At 50.7% G+C, this 22,101-nt stretch overlaps 1 protein-coding gene across 2 annotated transcripts in view; it reads left to right on the forward strand.

The window, feature by feature from the left end:
- Lmod1 (leiomodin 1) overlaps window positions 1-21,738 on the forward strand; it is a 43,132-nt gene extending 21,394 nt beyond the window's left edge. The window contains exons 2-3 of one of the 2 annotated variants that reach the window (XM_026397245.2): window positions 15,790-17,310; window positions 18,507-21,738. In XM_026397245.2, coding sequence (XP_026253030.2) covers window positions 15,790-17,310; window positions 18,507-18,533 — 1,548 coding nt within the window. In that variant the 3' untranslated portion in view covers window positions 18,534-21,738. Of the gene's footprint in view, window positions 1-15,789 lie in introns of both variants that reach the window. The other variant, XM_026397244.2, reaches the window with a different exon arrangement.
- The last annotated feature ends 363 nt before the right edge of the window (window positions 21,739-22,101 follow it).

The raw sequence follows: 22,101 nt of genomic DNA on the forward strand, positions 1-22,101 counted from the left end.
TCAGGCCTTTAAGGCAGGAGGATGGCAAGTTCAAGGCCAGCTTGGGCAACCTAGCAAGAATCTGTCTCAAAATAAAGTAAAAAGGACTGGAGGTATTGCTCGGTGATAGTTGGCCTCTGGTTACAATACCCAGTGAAATAAATAGCAATTTGGTGTTTTTTTAAAAAATATATTCACAAACTAATAATAAAAATTAAAAAAATAAATAAATATATTCACAAAGTTTGGTAATCATGACCACCTAATTCCGGAATATTTTCATTACCCACCCCAAAGAAACCCTGTATTCATCAGGATGAGAAATAAGGATACTCCTTAGTCCCCTCTCCCATTCCCCCCACCCCCAAGCAACCACTAATTTACTTTTTTCCTCTATGGATTTGCTATTCTGGATATTTCATATAAGTGAATCATACAAATTTGGACCTGGTTTCTTTCAATTATATTTTCAAGGTGCATCATGGTATAGCATGGTACTTTATTCATTTTTATGGCTGAATATTTTTCTGTTGTATGGACATATATCACATTTGCTTATTCATTCATTCAGCAGTTAATGGATTTTGTTTTCCCATTCATCTGCTGGGTGGTTTCTGTTTTGGCCCTGCTGTGAACATTTGTGTGTGAGTTTTTGTGTGACATGTTTCGGTCCTCCTGTTTGTATATCTAGGTATAGAATTGCAGGATTATAAGGTTTGCTTATCTTTTTGAGGACCTGTCAGACTGTTTTCCAAAGTGGCTGCAATATATATATATATATATATATATATATATATATATATATATATATTCCAATATCTCCAATATATATATAGGTTCCAATATCTCCACATCCTTACAAACAGTTATTTTTGTCTTTTTTTTTTTTTTAGAGACACTGATTGGTTGTGAAGCATAGCTCATTATGATTTTGCCAATTCAGGTGATATGGGCTTTATTTTATTAAATAATTGGACAACTTCCTTGCTCCTCTTCTGTACATCCCTTTCCTCTTCCTGAAGACACTCTTTTCAGTGTCACCTTACTTTTGTGGTTTTCCTTGCTATTTATACACCCGTGACTCACAAATCTACACCTCAAGCCCAGACCTCTTTCCTAAGCCTCAGATCCTTATTTATTTATTTATTTATTTATTGGGGTACTGGGGATTGAACTCAGAGGCACCATCACTGAGCCACATCCCCAGCCCTATTTTATATTTTATTTAGAGACAGGGTCTCACTTAGCACCTTGCTTTTGCTGAGGCTGGCTTTGAACTTGTGATCCTCCTGCCTCAGCCTCCCGAGCCCCTGGGATTACAGGTGTGCACCACTGCACCTGGCTCAGATTCTTATTAATGCCAACTTGTTGGGCATGTAAACCTTGTCATGAGCAAAACAATTTATCATCCTAATTGTCATGTTCATCTGTTCCTCCATATTGCCTGTCATGGTTATATAAGCATCACCCCGACCCCCATACTGGGGATTAAACCCAGGAGTGCTCTACCTCTAAGCTATATCCCCAGTCCTTTTTATTTTTTATTTTGAGACAGAGTCTTGTTAAGTTGCCCAGCGTGGCCTCAAACTTGGCACTCCTCCTATTTCAACCTCCTGAATCACTGGAATTATAGACCTGTGCCACCTTGCCCAGATAATAGCATCATTATCTATCCACTCAACCAAACTGAAAACTCCTCCTTGTCATTCCCCACTTCATTGAATCTTATCAACTGTACCCCAGATATGTCTATGGCATGCACTTCCCTCTCTGTGCTCACTGCTCAACTTTAGTCCAGGATCTCATAATTTCTTGCCTATTGCAGTAGTTTCTATTGGACTATTGCAGTAGCTTCCTAATGTTCTCCTACTTGTTTCCTTCCGGTTTCTCCCAGTCTCAATTCCATCCTCCAAACAGCTGTCAGAGCTATCTTTCCAATATACAATGTTATTTCTCTGTTAAAAATCTGTGTGCTTCTCCCCTGGCCACTGGGCAAAGCCCCCACTGCTTAGCACCATGTGTATTCCATCATAAACTGCCTCCAGAGCTCAATTCTGGGTTCATCTCCCACCACCACCTTCCTCCCCTGCTGCAGTTACAAAGAACTTCTCTACAATCCCTGCCAGGCTCCAGTGAATCCACTCGTTTGCCTATTTTGTTCCCTCTACTGAGGTACTTCTCTTATCTCTGATGCCCAGATGACTTCTCCGAAGGAGGCTACTTCCAAAGCTTTACTTCCAGATTCCCTCCACCCTGTGGATTCACCAGGTTCTGCACTTAGAGGCCACTTGGCCTCCATGATGCAATGGCTTAGATCTTTGTTTGCTGCTCTTTCCTTCTAGATTCTGACTTCCTCCTTCCCTCGCCCCCAGTGGCATGACCAGACCCACATCCAATTGTCCTAGAGCTTAACGACTCAGCTAAATGGTTGACTTGTTCTTCAAGTGTGACGGACTCTCCCAGGGTATCTCAGAGGAAAAGACCCAGCCTCCCTTCTCAGATGGAAAGGGAAACTCCCATCTCATGACCATGGCCCATGAAGATCCTATGTCTCCTAGGGCTTCATCCATTGGAAGGGAACTGTGCTTGGGAGTTGTAATGCCTTTGCAGTCTGAAAGGAGAGACTTTCCAGAATTGGGCATGGGACATGGTGGCTCAAAGTTCATCATTTTAGTGGGGTAAAAATTCTCCAGGAAGAGTCAGTGTGGAGTGGAGGTGGTGTTGTCCTGGACCCCTGTAGAGACTTCAGGAAATCATTGGCAAAGGCTTCTCACAATGGGTTAGAGGCAGACGGAGAGATGTCAAGTGGAAGGTGGTGCAGTTGGGTGCTGATGGGGGCTTCTTGGAGGTTTCTGGTAGGGTGCCAAGGAGTTCTACCCTGGACTCTGCCTTGTTCAGTGGGCACAAGGATCTAGAAGCCAAGCCTACCAGATTTGCAGATTATCTGAAGCTGAGTGGGACAATGAACTTTTTAAACAGCAAAAACTAAGATCCAAAAAGTTCTGTTTGGATGGGTTGGGCTCTGTGAACTAGAACTTTTCTTCCCTAGAGAAGAGCAGCCTACAGAAGAGAAGGGGTGGCCTTGTTTTACATGGCCCCAAGAGGGCTTTCTGAGATAGAGCCTGTTTAGAAAAGAAAGAAAGAGCCGAGCCGGGTATGGTGGCACTCACTTCAGGAGGCTAAAACAGAAAGATCTCCAAGTTCAAGGCCAACTTGGGCAATTTAGCAAGATCCTGTCTCAAAATAAAAATAAAGGGCTGGGGATGTAATTCAGTGGTGAAGTGCCCCTGGGTTCAATGTCTAGTCCTGGGGCAGGGGCTGGGGTGGGGAGAAAAGGAAGGAAAAGGAGGGAGGCAGTGTTTGTCGGCTTGTGTTCCTCAAAAAGAACTAAGCTCCCTGTCATTGGAATTATTCAGCACACACTGCTTAACAGGGACACTATAGATAGGATTTAAATATTTGCAGTTCACTCCAGCAAATATTTATTCATTGCAAAGTGTTCTGCCAGGCCAGGGGCTAAGGATAGAAATAAAAGATGGGTCTCTTATATTTCAAGTCACTCACCGTCTAGTCCAGGGACAGGTGAGTAAACTAATTAGTGCTCAGAGAGCTGTGGGAGCTGGACCTGCTGTAGGGACACAGAGCAAGGACTCCTGTTCTAGGAGTTGGGAGGGCTACTGAAAGGGCCCTTGGTCAGTAGGCCATCAAGAGGCAAATGCTGTTATTAGTGGTTCACATAAGAAATGTTATCTCAACTATCTTCTTAAAAAGTTTCTGTCTTGTAGAGATGTACACTGAAATATGTATGTATGAAATGATATACCTGGAATTTGCTTTAAAATAAGGATGGGGACTAGGGATGTCACTCACTGGTGGAGGACTTACATAGCATACAAGAGACCCTGGGTTTTATCCCTCATGACTCAAAAATAAATAAATAAAATGATCTAAGGATGGGAGATGTGGGGCCTTGAACCCTCTTGTTCAAGAATCAAGACTTCCAAAATGGTCACAGCAGAGCATGAAACAAAGCCCAGGGCCCCCCTGAGCATGGGGCCCTGCAGGACTGCTGAGGTCAAACACCCATGAAGCTGGGCCCAATTAGGCCGTTGTAGCCTTTTCTGTTTAGAAAAAGAAGGAGGGTGTCTGGGTGAGAGCCAGGGCTCCTACTCACAGCTCCAGCAAGCAGCAAGAGGACAATATGTTCTTCTTGCTATCCCCCTGGGACCCAAGAGGGACCCAGCACTCAGGGAAAAATAGCTGACTTTTGAGTAGATCTTTACAATGTTTTCCAAACTCACTTGGGTTTTCATCTGGGCCGGGATGAAATGAAGATACAGAAAGTGGCAAGCAGGCATTTACACAGCAAAGCACTCGAGTGTCTTATTTGTCTCTCCAAAGAGATTTCCTGGCTTCTCCAAAAATGGGGTTTACTATAAGCTTCCCAGCATGAGTCACCAGACCAGTTGGCAAAACATTTAGGTCTGCAGAAAGCAGTGGAGCTGACCCTTCCCTGGCAGAGAAATTCTGCCCTAAGCACCTCCAGGCCCCTGAGATGGGTTCTTCACAACCCAAGAGAAACCGGAATGGCCTGCCTAGGAGGTGTTGCCAGCCCAGCCTTAAGGCAATTACCACCCCTCCCAGCTGGGTCTTGCCTTTGCAGTAGCATGCAGAGGCCTCTGGTGCAAGAAGTAAGGGTAGTAAGGGCACCCGGAGAAGTGATCGCTCCCACCAGGTCTTCTTTCTAGTGCCTGTGGCAGAACTGCTCCTCAAGGTCAGGTCACCTCCCCCATTCAACACCCCCTTCACTAGAAACTGGGCCCCTGCAAGACTCAAGCAACCAAGGATCCCCTTTCCCTTTGGCAGAGAGTTCGGTGACAGATTTCGTGCAAGAGCCCAGCACCCCGGAGTGTGCACATCATTCATTGTCTTTTCTGGAAGTTGCTTCTGCTCCCCATCGCTTCCAAGGGCAGAGCAGGCACAGAGATGGGGGCACTGCTCCCCGGTGGAGCTGGTCTCCTGCCAAACGGCATCAGGAAAGGCCCTTTTCCAGGGTACCACTGCACCCGCCAAAGTTCATCCTGGGACAGAAAAATGAGCTGTGGAGTTGCTGTTTACACTAGAGCAGGAGGCCTGAGACCCTCCTGGTTTCTGCTCAGCACTAATATTTATCACCAGAGATGACTGGTAAGTGCTGGAACAGGACCAGGAGAGGCCAGGCTGCATGGTGGTTCCCTGAGCAGCAGAGCCAGGCAGAGGCTGAGCAGTAGGAGGGGAATGACCACCAATCTCTGCCCCCTCCATGCATTCCATACCTTTTCCCCGGCCACTGACTTGAGGGATTTTACTTTTTCTAATTTTTTAATGTTTTTTAATTTCTTTGTTTCTCAGGGCTGGGTATGGAACCCAAATCTCATATATGCTGGGCAAGAACTCTACCATTGGTCTATTCCTGCAGCCCAGGTCTTGCTTTTCTATTTTATTTTGTTTTTGCTATGAACTGAATTATTTTAAGATAATTTTCTCTTTCTCTTTCTTTTTTTTTTTTTTTTTTTGGTACCAGAATTTAACCCAGGGGTGCTGAACCAACTGAGCCACATCCCCAGCCCTTTCTATTTTTTATTTTGAGACAGGGTCTCACTAAGTTGCTTAGGGCCTTGCTTTGTTGCTCAGGCTGGCTTTGAACTTGCAGTCCTCCTGCCTCAGACTCCTGAATTGCTGGGATTACATAGCTGTGTGCCACTGCACCCAGTGATAATTCTTTTTTTTTTTTTAATAAAAATTTTCTTCCTAATCATAGAAGTAGTTCAGATTTTAGATATGTCTTTGAAATGAAAACGTTAAATTGTTACCTTGCATTGTAACCAAAGTAAAAAGTCCAGTCGGTCAATCTGAACCTCTAAGGACAGCAGGAAGAAAGGGAAGAGTTTTCCAAGGGATAGAAACATCTTTGCAAATGTGCCAAGGCCTAGCTGCCTCAGGCACTTAAGAGTTTTGCAGGATGGATGGAGACTGAGGTGGTGGGCGGGGGAAGCCAACTCATCAAGAGAGGACTTCAGCGGCCAGGTCAGGAGGGGCCTACAAGTCTGCACTTGTCCTGAGGGTGTTGGGGGACAACTGAGAGGTTTTAGGCCAAGAAATGAGTTGAGGGATGTGTGTGTGTGTGTGAGAAGGGCCCCAGGCTGCAGTGTGGAGATTCTCCTGGAGGACATCAGCAAAATCCGAGACAAGGTCGTTGTCCCAACCCCATGAGAGCTGGCCTGACTGGGACCAGGGCAACCTGACAAAGGATGGAGAGAGGCTGGTGTAAGAGGCGTTAGACTTTCTATCGTCTACATGTGGGAGAGAGGGAGTAAAGTGGTCTTTGTGAAGGAGGCTGATTTCCCAGCCTCCCCCACACCCCTTGGGCTGCTGGTGGAGGAAAAGGGATAAGTGAGTGCACAGGAGTCCGGCCACCTCCCAACCTCCCCTCCTCTCCTTTTCCCAGAAGGGCTTCTGAGAAGAGCGTGGGATATCTAGAGGAACCATCCTCCAAGACAGGGAGTGTGTGGGAGTAAGCAGGGAGCAGGGAGATGAGAAGCCTAGTTTTTGAGGTTCTTTGGGGGCACACAAACCAAGATGTTCGCTAGACAGTGGGATAGAAGGGTCTGAACCTCTGTAGTAGCTTGGAGAGAACATAGAGGGCAACTGACGCCTGTGGAGTGGATGAGGACACCCAGGGAGAGGGTCTAAAGTGGAAACAAGGAGGCTCGAAATGAGACCTTGAAAACAGCCCCATGCCTGTGTCCAGCAGGGGCAGCAGGTGGGGGGTGGGCTACACCTTGTGGGAGACTGAAAAGGAGGAAAGCCATGGGGGGCAGGATGGAAACCAGGGGAGGAAAGCATTCAGGAAGAGGGCCTGTCCTCAGGACCAATTGTTCCTCCAGGAGTTGAGCAAGATAAAGCATGAAAGATGTGAACCTGATTTAGCAACAAGAGGGGTGGAAGTCATGGGGTGGGGGGCGGAAAGAACTGCTGTGGACTGAGGGGAGTGAGGTGAGAATGTGTGGAACTGAGGAACGCGGAGGGATGAAGAAGCAGAGTTCTTTGGCAGAAGTCTGGGTACAGAAGGCTGCAGACAGAGGCAGAGCCTGATAGAGATTTGGGGGTGAAGGCAGGGAGCTAAGTAACAGGGCGAGAGGAAGGAGCTGGGAAAGAGGGAGAGCGTGGAGAGTGGAGGGCTAGGCTGGGGCCATGGGGTGAGGTGGACCCCAGGCAACAGGAGAGGGATGAGGACAGGATTCAGCAGGAGTGACGCTGGAGGTTGGAGGATCCCACTGGAAGCTTTCTGTTTCTTTCCGAGGAGACTGTCGGCCGAGAATAGACCACTGAGACTAGAGACACGGTCCCAGAGGGTCCCTGAATGTGAAGGGAACTGGGACCAGTCGTGACAGGTGACTTTCCCTACAAGCTTCGGGAGCCCTTGGCACTGTTGTAGATGCTTTGCCTGCGGCTCCTCATTCGAGCCTCTCAACAGCCCATTTGTGAAGGATTATGGTCCCATTTGACAGATGAGAGGGGTTCATGAACCTGTCCAGGATGCCATAAGGCAGGGACCGGAACCCTGGCATTCGAACTCCAGAGCTGGTGCTCAGCCTTGGCACTGCCCAGGAGGGTGTGGGTAGCGGGGTCTTCCCCTCACAGTGGGTGGGCTGCTCTCCCCAGACTACCAGTAGCCTGGGATGGGGAGCAGCTCAGGCAAGGGGTTGCAAGCTACAGGGTTGGGACTTTGGCCATCACTGGTGACCAGGCTGAGGGTATTGGCAAGTTGATGAATGACAGGACTAGATAGGACAGGAGGTGACACAGTCAAGATGGCTGGAATAGAAAAGTCAGAATTTGGGCCTCGTTCCTGCAGTTCCACTGATGAGCAGATGCCCAAAGGAGTTGAGAATAACGACTCAGAAATTAGGACACATATGTTTGTAACAGCATTATTCAGAAGGGCCACAGCTAACCCAAGTGTCCCTCAACAGATGAATGAATCGACAAAACGTGGTATGTACATACAGTGGAATAGTATTCTGCCTTTAAAAGGAAAAGAATGTTTGAATTTGAATGTTTGAAATGTCTCCTTGCCCAGGTAGTATATTGCAGAACTTAAGTCTCACTGTCCCTCACTATGCGAAAGGGGTGAGTGTTGGGATTGCTTCTTAGGTACTATGGTAATGTGATAATCATTAGGTCATGAAGGAAAAATATTATGGGAAACAGTGGGAAAGGAAAACCACTCACGACACAGCTGAGGGTCCCTGAATGTGAAGGGCCCTGGCTCCCACCAGCCACCCTGGGCAGGCCCCTCCCCCTAGCTTCCTCCTGCTGAGACTAAAGCCTGGGGAGTCTCTGCCTGCTCTGTCTGGACTTGGGAGAAGCACTTAGCGTGGTGTCTGGCACCATGTAAACACTACTAGATGGTTGTGGAGATTAGTATCAGCATTCTTATTTAGTGTTGGGTGGCCGGGGTAGAAGAGCTGTCTCTGGGGACTAGGTGTTCTGGGGAAAGAGTGGATTGGCTTGTGGCCCCACTCACACACCACAGTGTAATACAACTGGCCTCCTCACCCCCTGGTTCCACATCCACAGATTCAACTAGCTGTGGATAGACTATATTAAAAAATTAAAAATAACACTATAGCAGTCAAAATAATATGGATTTTAAAATACAGTGTTAACTAGTTACATATAATTTACATTGCTTTACGTATTATACGTAATCTAGAGATGATTTAAAGCATTCGGAGGATGTGCCTAGGTTCGATGTGAACACTAGGCCATTTTTTATTAGGGACTTGAGCATCTACAGACTTTGGTATCTGAGGGGCGCCTGGAGCCAATGCCCTATGGATACTGAGGAAGATGGTAGAGGGGTTAAAAGTCTGGAGCCTGAGAACCTGACCTTGAGTCCTTGCTTCAACATTACTAGCTGTGGGTTCTTGGGCTTCCATTTCTTCTTCTGTAAAATGAGGATGACATTACTCAGTCCCCGGTGGGCCACGGTAGGGAGCATGGGAGTTGGTTACCATCCAGGAACACATGGAACAGCACGTCAGGCAGCTCTGGAGAGGTCAACCTTGTCAGCCTGGAGAGGTGAGGTGTTAAGAACCCAGGGGAGTGCTCCCTGGACTGAGGATTTGGGGAAAAGCGTTGAGCAAAGGTCCTGGACCTTTTCTCAGGTGGACTGGCAGCCCAGGGTGGAGGTCGTGCCCCTCAGACAAAGGGGCTTAAAGTTGGGAAGTGAGCTCCCCTAGCGCCAGGGTTTCTCTGGCTTCCTCACCCAGTAGAAGGAACAGTCTGACTTTTGCCATTCCCAGACCTGAGGCAGGACCATCTGCAGATGGGCATCTCTCTGCCAGGGGGCTGATCCTGTGTACTACCCTCGGGAGCTGACCCACTTGCTCACAAGTGGCTGGGCTGACCACTGGGGAGCCTGGGAAGCCAGAGAGAGGCCAGGTAGGGTGAGGCTGGGCAGCAGGAGTCCCGGATGCTTGCGAGTGCAGCTGTTCTTAGCTCTGTGACTGCACCGGCCCTGGCTTCTCAGCCCAGAGCTCACCAGGTGCACGCCTCCCTTGGGGGTGCCCACATTACCCTCTCTGAAGCCCTGAGCCTTTGAGAGGTTGTGTTCAGATGGCCTGCATTCGTTTTGAGGATGCAGGGGAAAAGCCTCCAGGACTGGGTCATGTTTACTGAGTGTTCACTAGTAGGCTCCAGGTTGGGAGCAGGCCTGATGGGGACATCTGCACACCGCTGGTGTTGACGGGCCAGACTGGGGTGATGTGGGTGTCTCTGGGCCTGGCCCCTCTTTGTTGCAGAAAGCTTCCATGTGGATTATGTGGATTACTGGATGGTGCGAGTGGCTGTCCATGCCAACAAGCCTTCCCGGAGCACCAGGCTGTGTGAAGCCCTTGCAGGGCATCTTCCATGCTGTCCTGCTGTGGTCAGGGGCTGAGCGCTCCAGATGTGCAGAGTGGTCAGTGGTCTCAGAAAGCATGGGAGGAGGTGGCACTGCAGCCCCACATCATAGGACAAAGGCTCCCATCCCCAAATTAGGAATTCTATGTTAAGTCCCTATTTTTATGAGACTAACTGTACTCCAGTACGGGAGAAACTGAGTGTATGTGTGGTCGTGTGTACAAGCCCTTGAACATTCCGCAAAGTTTCTTTCCAGAGATGTTAGCTGAAGGGGAGGAAGGTTATGGGCTCACTCTCTCCTCATTGCCTGTTTCCTCCCCACGTCTCCAGCCCCATCTCTGAGGCTTCGGTTTCCTCATCAGCCTCTTACAATTAGGAGGGGTGAAGAGAGCTTCCCTCAGAACTTGTCCTCAAGGGCCAATGGAGACGGTTTGTGTTTCTTAGAGTGGGGAACTCTGGAATAGAGGAGGCTGGCAGGGGATGCTGTGAGGTGCCCAGACTTTGTCCACTGCCAGGCAGGAGCTGAGAAAGGGGCTGCCTGACCTTTTTAGGGGGTTGCATAATCCAGTGTGGAGCCCCAGGGTGATCAGTCTTGTGCATATAAGACAAATTCAGAGGGCCTAAGTAACTTACCCAAGGTCACACAGCTAGCAGGGGGCAGAGCTGGGATTTGCACATGGGCCAACCAGGCAGTTGGGCTTCCATGCCGCCATGGTTAGATCTTTGCCAGAACAATCCCCAGTTTTCCTGATAGCTCTGAAGGGGACCTATGGCTCTCTAGGGGCAATGCCAGTTATTAAAAGATCTGTCTAATGAACTGGACAGAGCCTCAGTAGAAGAATGCTGTGTCACAGACCACATTTCCTGTGGTCCCTTCCCAGACTGCCAGCCCTGGCGATGCTATTTCCCCAAACAGCCGTGGACCCTCCCAAAACTGCTTGCTAGGAGAATCTAGAAACTTTCTTCTTGGTGGAAAGAAGAGTCACATGGAGTGAGGCAGGAGACTGGGGGGACGACTCCCTTGATCCCCACCAGTCGGGGCTCGTCTGCTTGCCTGCCCTTCACACCAGCCCTGAAAGCGAGCTGCTCTCCCAGGGGACCTGTGGCCAGTTCCTCCCAGCCCTCCCTTGTGCAGACAGATGACACTGGCAGCCGAAGTTCCTGAGACCAGGAGGTCACCAGGTGGCGGGAGGGAGTGCCCCCTGCTGGGACAGCTTCTTGAGAAGAGCCGGGGAGTGGGATCTTGTGCAAGACCAGGAAGGACAGGTGGCAAGGGGTCAGCACGTTGGGAGCAGGACTAGGAGATGTCCCATTTAAAAGTGACCTTGATCTGGGGGAAGCAAGAAGCAGGCCACCACCAAGGTAGAAATGCATTTTCTAGTGAGTTCTGGATCCACACGCAGGAGCCTGTCAATGTCCTCAGGGACAATGGCAGCTAAGGCCTGGGAAGAGGGTCTACCAAAAGCCGAGCTGGGGACCTGAAGCCCTGCATCCAGCCTGGAGCTCCAGCTGGGGGCGTTCTGGATGCCTCCAGCCAGAAGCCCTTGGAGGTACTGAGCAGGACACAACAAGAGGGCCAGTGCCGTCTGAGTCAGTATCACCTCAGTCTTGCTTTAGGGAGAAACAAAGGTGCCTGACTTCACAGCGGGGTTATCACACGTGAGGGGTACAGTCATGCAGGCGCCCTGCCCTCCATCACTCTGTCTCTCCCAGGCAAGTGGCTGGAAAGGGGACACAAGCAAAAGCAAAAGCAGAAGTCCTGTGCCTTCTGACGGCCTAGGGTCCTCCTGCAGACTCCTGGCAGCTGTCTGGGCTAGGATGGCTCTCAGAGGGGCAGACGTCTCCTCCTCAGGTGCTGGGTCACAGGAAGGAAAGAGATGAGCTGGGAGGAGTTGGCATGAGCCAGCAGGGGTTCAGCGAGTGGGTGCTGAGCGCAGACGCAGAGGCTTCGACTCTTATATGCAGAAAGTTCTCAAAAGTGAGACAATTGTCTGTCTTTATGTCTTTATATACAAATGCCTCTGGATAGACAATTCTCCTCTGCTCTTTTGGCAAGGGAGGTGGTAAATTGTTCTCTTCTCTGCAGTTAGATAAGACTCTACAGGGAATCCTATCAGAAGACCCCTGTGAGGAAAAAGATGGTGTGTTCTGCCCATTGACCCCACCAGGGGCATTGAAAATGGATCTAACTCATGTGACCATTCCCAGTCCTTTTTATTTTTTATTTGCTTAAGGCCTTGTTAAGTTGCTGACGCTGGCCTCAAACTTCCAATCCTCCTGTCTCAGCCTCCCCAGTGGTGCACCACTGTGCCCAGCCCCACTAGAGGCTTTCCATTCCCCTGCTTATGGGCTTTCCCTACCCCTTCAGTTTTTCCCAAGGGGGAAAAGATATTGTTACTTAGGTCTCCCATCTAGAGGATACAAACTTTCATTCTATGGAAGTTCTTTGTCATGGCTAACTTAAACCCCTTTTGCTATAAGGAACAAACTAAAGACTACGGACAGGAACACAAGCAAAAATAACCTCTGGAGGTCACCAGGATGCACCACTAGTTCTAGAAACAAAAAGAAGTCAGCCTGGACTCCTTCTCAGATAAGCTTGAAGGAGACGGCGCTGCTGTGGGCCCAGGAACTCGCCCCACAGAAATCCCAGGCCAGGGAGGACTCCGGGCTCCTTCTCCTTTTAAGGCAACATCTGAGCTCCCAGGGCTGCTCCAGCCGCAACAAGCCCCAGCCCCACTCATTCCTGGCTATTTGGAGGAAACCGATGATTAATCAGCCCTTTCCCCCTCCCCCACTCGGCCTGTTTTTCATTAGGTTCTTTTTAAAGGGTTGGCACACCTCCCCAGAACAGGCACTTGGCAGATCCTAGCCAAGCAGGACCACAGTGGAGGGGAAGCACCTGAGAGGGAGTGGCAAGGAGTCCCACCGGAGGACAGAGGGCAGAGGTCAGGACCTGGGATGTCAAGGGAGAAAAGTGCTCAAATGTGGAAAACAAGCCCTGGTTAGGAACGGAGCGAAGGCTCTGAATGGGAGCTCGGAGCCTGATGAGGTTTACTGAGATCCCATGGACAGCAGGGGCACTCGGGGACCCAAGGGATCCTGGGCAGGCAGGGAGGGGGAGCCTTGGCCCCTAATAGGAAGGTCGGATGCAGTGACATTGACTTGGTGGCTGTTTTAGTCAGCTTTTTCACTTCTGTGACTAAGAGATCTGACCAGAACAATTGTAGAAGAGGAAAAGTTTATTTGAAGGCTCATAGTTTCAGAGATCTTAGTTCATAGACAGCCGGCTCCACTCCTCAGGGCTCAAGGTGAGGCAGAACATCATGGTAGAAGAGTGTGGCAGAGGGAAGCAGCTCACGTGGTGACCAGGGAGCAGAGAGAGAGCCCGCTCTCCAGATACAAAACACATACCCCTTGGCCACGCTCTCCAGATACAAAACACATACCCCTTGGCCACGCTCCCAACTCCCACCTCCTCCAGCCACCACCCAGTTAATCCCACCAGGGATCAATCCACTGATTAGTTTAAGGCTCTCACAACCTGATCATTTCTTCTCTGATCCTTCTTGGATTGTCTCACACGTGAGCTTTTGGGGGACAACTTACATCCAAACCATAACAGTGGCTGTTCGTGAGACAATCAAGCCTAACCCCCAGTTTTTCCTGAACCTGCTGGGTGGAATTGGCTGTCATCTCTCTCTGGGTCCCCAGCTTCTCTCAGTGCAGCCTGTGACTGAGAGGCATGGCAACTTGCAGTGGACGGTTGGGCCGTGCCTGGTGGGCTCTGAGACATTCTGCTGTGGACACATTCTGGGAAGGGAAGGAGAGGGAGGCAGAAGTCTGCCCTGGGACATGATGCCTAGGGGCCATGCCATCAGCTCTCACAGCCAAGCTCCAGGTGGATGGAACCACTCTGCATGTGGCATGGGAGGGGAGGAGATTCCCTGGTCACACTGAGGACAGATAAAAGTTCCCTAAAAGGAAACCCATTGGGTTTTCTCATTTACATCCTATTTGCATACTCCTTTACATACAGCAAAGTTATTACCACTTCCCGTTCAGGTCAATCATAAGTGGCAAACTCAGTTCCTTGGGGGCCACAGTGAGTTGGGGGGGCTCTAGGTCCCCTGTTCCATCAGCACAGCTCCAGGCGGAATCCCGTGCATTCTAGGAAGGAGGCAACAAGTACCCTTTCCAAGGCTCTGTCCACCAGGCTCTGGGCCCCTGGGCTGCCTATCATGAGTCTAGCAGAAGAGCCGAGGACTTCTCTCCAAATACCCAGGGGCCGGTCTCCAATGGCATGTATTTGTGGTTCTGGTACAAACAGTCTCCAAAGGGCTAACCTTGCCCTCCATTCCCTCTGGGACAAGGAGTGCCTTTCTTCCTTCCCCTCTTTCCACACCCCACTGGGCTCTCTTTAAAGAAACCCTCCAGGCTCAGGCCATGCTCTCTCAATGCGCCTTTAAGGAAGATCCTCCCAGCATCCCTTGGAGTCCCAGTTGGACAGTTAAATTTAATGCCGTATCGTAGGTAATCTGCTGCTTCCTCCGCTCCTGTGGTGGGGATGTTCCCTAGATCCTCTTGAAATAGCTCCTCGACTTCATGAAGAAAGAAATACCTCTCTCCCCCAGGGAGGTGCTGGGTGGCTGGTGGACACTCAAGCCTCCATTGTGTTCCCCTGACTCCATCCCACAGCCTCCCCAAGCAGCAGCCCACATCTGCATGGTCAAAGTGGAGTTGCAGAATCCTAGTGGACTCCAGGGCTACCTACGGGAGAGGCTTGATCTTAGCAAAATTTTTACTAAAAAATAAAGACTAGGGCTGGGAATGCAGCCCAGTGGCAGAGTACTACCCCAACATGCATCAAGCCCTGGGTTCCATCCCCAGCATTGCAATAAATAAATAAATAAATAAGTAAAAGACAACACTGGGAACTTCAGAAGAGACACACGAGTTTTGCAATTTGCTGTAAAGGTACATCTTTTGGTCTGTTACCTACTTCTTAATAATTAGCTCCTTGTTTCAATGAGATGATGATGCTAGGTAGAATTTATGAATATCCTTAATTGGTAAAATGTTAGCAACCCTGTCTCGATTCTTTCAATTTCTTTTTTCTTTGTAAATGTACTGGCTTATAACATTCCAGTATCTGAGAACTAGTGACCTCCCCTCGGCAGCAGGGCTGGGACTAGGTGTGAGGCAGTGTGAACTTGAGCACAGAACGCAGGGGCAGAAGCCACGTGAGATGGCGCACACCTATAATCCCAGCAACTTGGGAGGCTGAGACAGGATGATTCCAAGTTCAAGATTAGCCTCCGCAGCTTAGCAAGAGCCTGTCTCAAAACAGAGGAAAAAGGACTGGGGATATAGCTCAGTAGCAGGAGCGCTTGCCTCGCATGTGCAAGGTTCTGAGTTCAATCTACAGCACTGAAAAAAAAAATTCAAAACAGGATCAGTGTTGGTGATTTTCACTTTTTCCTCAGGTAGCTAGCGTTGTTGGAAGCAGTCCTTCTAAGGGGGTCAGAGGTGCCATGGGTAAAGCATCCATGACAGAAAAGGCAAACCTGGGTCTGAAGATGCTCTGGGAGAGAAACTGCGCTTGGTCCAAACCTCTGCAGGTGTTCTTTCTGGCATCTCATGACCCGTGGCGGAGTGTGACACTGGCCCGTTCTCTCCAGCTGGAATCCTGCAAAGCCCCACTTCGGCTATTCTCTCAGGGACATGCCCGTCACTCTCCAAACACCCAGTGTCCTTCGGAGGCCCAAGGGCAGTTGCATAAGTGCTCCCTCGCTTGTCCTGTAACCCGCTCCTCTATTGAAGCCAGCTCTTCATGTTTATTTTTCTTTTCTGAATTCTTAGGAAAGCAAGCAAGTGGAGACCAGAGCCGATGCCAAGAATGGAGAGGAAAGGGGCAAAGATGCCAGCACCAAGGCCCTGGGCCCCAGACGGGACTCAGACCTGGGAAAGGAGCCAAAGAGGGGCGGACTAAAGAAAAGCTTCTCCAGAGACAAAGAGGAAGCTGATGGCCGGAGTGGGGAGAAGCCAAAGGAGGAGAAGGTGATCAGGGGCATCGACAAGGGCCGGGTCCGGGCTGTGGTGGACAAGAAGGAAGCAGGGAAGGACGGGAGAGGAGACGAGAAGACGGTGGCCGTCAGGAAGGAAGAGGAGAAGAGACGGAGTGACAGGAGTTCAGGCCTGATCAAGGACAAGGACAAGGACAAGAAGAGTGAGGAGGTGAAGGGGCTGGCCAAGAGAGGGGACAGTGAGAAGGTGAAGGGGGACGGCAGGAGCACAGATGCCAGACGGGAGGACGAGAAGACGAAAAGAGCCACTGGGGACACAGACAGGAAAAAGGAGGAGGAGGGGGCAAAAAGAAGAACCCAGGACAGGGACGTGAAAAAGGAGGTTGAGAAAGTCCAGAGGGAGGAGTCCCCAAGTGAGAAGGAGGCCCAGGAAGAGAGCAAGATCAAGACAGCCGAGAAACAGGCAGCTGGAGGCCCCAGCAAACCCTCGGAGGGGCCCCCCAGGGCGGAGGAGGAAGCGGCCCCCAGCATCTTTGATGAGCCTCTGGAGAGAGTGAAGAACAACGACCCGGAGATGACGGAAGTGAACGTCAACAACTCGGACTGCATCACCAACGAGATCCTGGTCAGGTTCACCGAGGCCCTGGAGTTCAACACCGTGGTCAAGGTGTTCGCCCTGGCCAACACGCGCGCGGACGACCACGTGGCCTTCGCCATCGCCATCATGCTCAAGGCCAACAAGACCATCACCAGCCTCAACCTGGACTCCAACCACATCACGGGCAAGGGCATCCTGGCCATCTTCCGAGCTCTCCTCCAGAACAACACGCTGACTGAGCTGCGCTTCCACAACCAGCGGCACATTTGCGGGGGCAAGACGGAGATGGAGATCGCCAAGCTGCTCAAGGAGAACACCACCCTGCTCAAGCTCGGCTACCATTTTGAGCTTGCCGGGCCCCGAATGACCGTCACCAACCTGCTCAGCCGCAACATGGACAAGCAGCGACAAAAGCGTCTGCAGGAGCAAAGGCAGGCCCAGGAAGCCAGCGGAGAGAAGAAGGACCTGCTGGAGGTGCCCAAGGGAGGGGCCCTGGCCAAGGGCTCCCCCAAATCTTCACCCCAGCCATCTCCCAAGCCTGCTCCAAAGAACTCCCCAAAGAAAGGCGGTGCTCCAGCTGCCCCTCCCCCTCCTCCCCCGCCCCTGGCTCCACCCCTTATCATGGAGAACCTGAAGAACTCCCTCTCCCCAGCCACTCAGAGGAAAATGGGAGACAAAGTCCTCCCTGCCCAGGAGAAGAACTCACGTGACCAGCTCCTGGCCGCCATCCGCTCCAGCAACCTTAAACAGCTGAAGAAGGCAAGTTGCTGTGGGCGTGGCCACAGGGCAGGGTGCCCAGGGGCTGACAGGAGAGGGCAGTTATAACAGGCCAGCATGCAGACACTCCTGCAGGTGCACCCAGACCCCGGGACCTGCAGGTCATCTCAGCCATGCTCCTGCCCCCAGGCAGGCCACATCTGTATCTCCCTTACAGGTGGGACTCTATGCGTCCTTTAGCCCCGCCCTCCACACCTGGAACTCCTTCACCAGCCATCAAACCTGTTCCTCCTGCTAATGGAGAGGCAGCCTCCACACATGGAGTGTTGCTGTGGCTCTTCCTCTAGGTTGTCTTCTCCTTCCCCTCCCCCTTAAAACTGGAGATATCGAACCCAGGGGCTCTTTGTCACTCAGCTATCTCCCCAGTCTTTTTTATTTTAAAAAGGTCTTGCTAAATTGCTTAGGCTGGCCTCAAACTTGGGATCCTCCTGCCTCTCATCCTCTGGGCAGGAGGAATTATAGGCCTGTACCACGGCACCTGGCTTCTTCCTCCGAGTCTCCTTTTCTCCGAGTCTCCTTTTCTCCATTTCCCCAAACAAAAGTGATATTGGTTTTATGTAATCCCCTCTCAGGATCAGCCCAGTTCTATGGGTCAGTCTGTCCCAAAGGTTTGCCCTCAGTATAGTTTACCTTTGACTAACCAGTGCAATGGACACATGGATCATCCCCGGGCACCCTATTTCTCATAGTCCTGCCTCCCTGGATGACAAAGTCCATTGTCATTTGCCTGTCTGAGTGAATATCCTACTCTTACATTATTTGCCACTGGACACCATGAGATAAAGGACAACCTCACTTATAATTCTAGTGGTCATCTGATGACATCCAGGTTTTTTATTTGTTAACTTTTTGTGATACTGGGTATTGAACCTACCACTAAGCTACATCCCCAGCACACACAACCCCTTTTAAATCTGAAACAGGTCCTTGATGAATTGCTGAGGCTGGCCTTGAATTTTTGATCCTCCTGCCTCAGCCTCCCAATTTGCTGGGCTCTGATGTCTAGTTGTTACAGAACAGGAGAAATGTTCCTTCAGTGTCAATACCTCATACATTCATCCCACAGACACATATTGAGAGGTGTGGGATGGTGTACTTCCAGAAGGGAGGGAGGTGAGATGAATTCCAGAGGCCCAGTTGCCAAACTCCTTGCTCTAACCTGTCTCTCTGCCCTACAGGTGGAAGTGCCCAAGCTGCTTCAGTAGGACCAGGCTGCCGGGCTCTGGTGCCAAGGCCATGACAGCCCTGGCTCACATCCAGGGCTGCACAGACCCTGCCCACACCACTCTGGCTGACCTGCTGTGGCTGTCCCTGTTCTGCCATGGGAGAGCTCAAGGCCTGGGCCACACTCAAGGGAGGACGCTGCATCTCCTCTCACCTTCCTTTTCTTGTCTCTGGGGCTCTCCAAAAATTGCTTTGATGCCTGGAGCTGAGGTTTCTGGACAAGAAGAGTTTTTCTTTGTGTGCATCATGGAGAAGATGGCACTGCCCAGGCCCTTTGTAGTTGGCACGCTTCAAAAGGCCTATGATCCAGGAAAGATGTCCCCAGGGACCACATATCCAGCCCCACTGCCCTTCAGGGCCAGGATCCAGGCCACTGAGGAGCCCTTGGGGCAAAGCTGCTGGGCCAGTGGTACTCTGAGGGGCAATGGCAGAGGGAGCCAGGGCATGGGAGTCCAAGGGGAGAGTAGGAGGGGCTGAGGACACAGAGGGCAGCTGGCCTGGATGGACAGTGCCCGGTGGGATTGGGCTCCAGAGGAGAGGAAAGGAACAGACCTGAAGGTTTGATGCCAAAGCAGACATTTTCCTCACACCCACCTGCTGTTGTAAAAATAGCTGTGTATCTGTTTTTCCATAAGATTTTGATAATATATACAAACCTTTAGCTGAGAGTCACTATGTCTCACCTCTGTCATATACTACAGGTCCTGATACCCAGGGCTCCCAGGAAAGCTCTAGAAGCTCAGGTTCCCTGCCTCACTGTACAAGTTGACCATAAACTCAGTTTACCACCACTAAAGGATCACATGGGGGAAAACCTAAGCTCTGGGTGCAGGACCTCCAAAGTAGTTGTCCTGGGTGTGCTTCTGAATAAGGCTTCCTGCCTGGACTCAGTTCCAGAGCTGGTCTCAGGGTAACAGGGCAGAGCCAAGCTTGGGGCCCTAGATGGCTATATTAGGCAAGTTCAGGGGATGCTCATTCCATGACTCTTCCCAACTTTGGGCTCACAGCCAGCTCCCTACAGCAGTCATAGGCCCAGGAAGGGAAGTGGAGGGACCATGCAGGGAGTAGCACCCACACCAGATCCCAGGGTACACTCTACCTCAGAAGGTATGAGCTGAAGCTAAGCCATTTCCCCCTATGCCTGCTGGGTTATGTTCACTAGCTAGATGCTTTGTATTTTTCCGGTTATCCTTCAACTCTGTGAAGTGGATACTCATGTTCTCTCCATTTTGCAGATAAAGTTTGAGACAGAGATTAACTGTCTATGATCACACAACTAGCAAAAGGCAGAGGGCGCAGGTCTTGAGCCTTCAGAGCTGCTTCTCATAACAGATCCTCCTGCTTACCCCCACCCCACTGAGATGAGACTGGCGATGGTGCCTCAGGAAAGCACTGAAACCTAACAGAACCAAACAATCTCCAAATCTTCAGGCTTCAACAGAACCTGTCACCTTAGAGCCCTTTCTAAAAAACTTGAACGCGGTTTAGCCAGAGGAGAAGCCTACTCCCTTCCTCCGCCCTCCTGGGGGATCCTGCCTGGGCCTGGGATGATGTAATCATTTCTCTGGTGCCTCTGAACTTGATGCGGGGGCACAGCGCCATCTGGGGGTAGACAGCTTCCCACGTTCTCCCGCTGCTCCTCTAGGTGCTCTGGGGACCTGGAGGAGGCTACCTGGGCCAGGAAAAGAAGGGCAGATGGGACTGGGAGCCTGTCTCACCCTAGGGGACTGTTTCAGGGGCTCTGCTCGCGGTCTTGGAGGGCCAAAGGAGAGCGCTAGGCACGCAGCGGACGCGGGCACTCACGACCTGTTCTGTTGTGGGAGAGGGGACGGTACTCGCCAGGACGCATTTCTGCAGGACCTGTTCGCACCGCCGCCCACCTGCTCCTCTCGCACTGGGAGTCAGGGGTTTGCTGGCTTCACAGGGAGTCGGGGGATTGCTGGCTTTTCCTTCCTGAAACCCAGGGGGAAAGAGCCAGAGATGTTTTATCCTAATCCAGATTATGAGCTTCAAAGAAAGCATTGACTTGTCCAAGATGATGAATCCGGATTCAAACCCAGTTCTCCTGACAACCAGTCCATCATGCATACATCTAGAAGAAGCCACGACTGCAGAGTCAGCCTGCAGTCCCCGTCGGAATACCCTGGACGACGACGCCCACCCCCATCAACTTCTGGCGGTTCCCCTTCCAGCTCTCCTGCTCCTCTGGCTTAGTCCTTACGGCCCGGGTCCCACCCTGTCTGGCCTCATCCCTGCAGGAAAAGTGCCCTTCCCACCTACCTTCGGTCCCCAGGAAACTCCAGAGCCTGGCCCTAGTCATGGACAGGCACCTGGGGCCTGCCGAGGCTCTTGCCAGACTTACTGTCACAGGAGCTCCAGAGGCTCCCGGCTCCAGTCTCTCTCACTCCAGATCTCCTCCTCACTCACCCCTCTTCAAGAAACAAAAGTTCTGGGCAAGTTTCACTCAGGATCGTGCTTTTGGAAGACCAAAACCGCCCCTCAGGGGCTGGAGTGCTATACACTGTGGTTCCCGTTGGTAGCTCTCTGCCGAAGCCTCTGAAGTCAGCCCTAAGTAGGACCCTTGAGTGCCTCCCTGGCAGCCCGGCCTTGCCTGCGCAACCTCTTGGCTCCCACCTCCAGCCCCCTGGATCCTCTTCCATTACCGGCTCTGCCTTCCTTCACTACCAGCCCCCTTCAAGCTCTGCTTCCCTGATCAAGTTGTTCCTTTGTGGGATTTTGTGGTTTTGTTTTCTGCAGAGCTGGTGATCATATCCAGGGCTTCATGCCACATTTTCTGTTTATTTTATTTTTTTTATACTGGGGATTGAACCCTGGGGTATGCTAGATCCAGACACGGTTTGTGTAAAAAAGCTTCATCTGGGCTTCCTAGACCTGCCCATCTTAGAATGCTCAGTGTTCCCTTGCAACCTAGCAAGATCCTATTTACACTATGGGGTTACCCCAATCCTTCTTGCCTTTTTAGGGTGCCTGACTGGTTTTCAGGGGTGCTAGCTGAAGAACAAGGTGACAGGAAGGGACAGTGACAGCTCCTGGCTTCACTCTGCCCTACTGGGCCTTCCCTACTCCCCTTATGGTGAGCCCCAGGAGATGGAGTCAGAGATTAGCATGCTTTGGGAGAGATATACTTTGGGAGAATATTGCCCTCATTTAAAGCATCCTGGTATGTGACAGGGTCCTCTGCTCAGAGTATGTAGAAGCCACTGTCAGGGCTTTTCCTTTTTTCTTAGAATTCTTACTTTTAGTGTATTGCAAAGTTAACTATAAACTGGGGAGCTCCACACCTTCTCCCTGCCTCGACTCTAGACCACAAAATAACTGCGCATTGTCCTGGGCTGTTGACTCAAGGATAATTAATTCTGTAATTATGGCCTACATAAATTACACCAATTTCTCTTGGAAACTCAGAATACTTATCAGGCACATCTTTCTTCCTTCCAGCTTTGGAACAGAGGAACCTAGGCTCCAAACCTCAATAACCTGGTCATCTTCTCTCCTGAAGTATGAAGGCAGAACCACTCTGTGGACCCA

The sequence above is a fragment of the Urocitellus parryii genome, chromosome 9, assembly GCF_045843805.1.
Source record: "Urocitellus parryii isolate mUroPar1 chromosome 9, mUroPar1.hap1, whole genome shotgun sequence".
In the NCBI taxonomy this organism is placed as follows: Eukaryota; Metazoa; Chordata; class Mammalia; order Rodentia; family Sciuridae; genus Urocitellus; species Urocitellus parryii.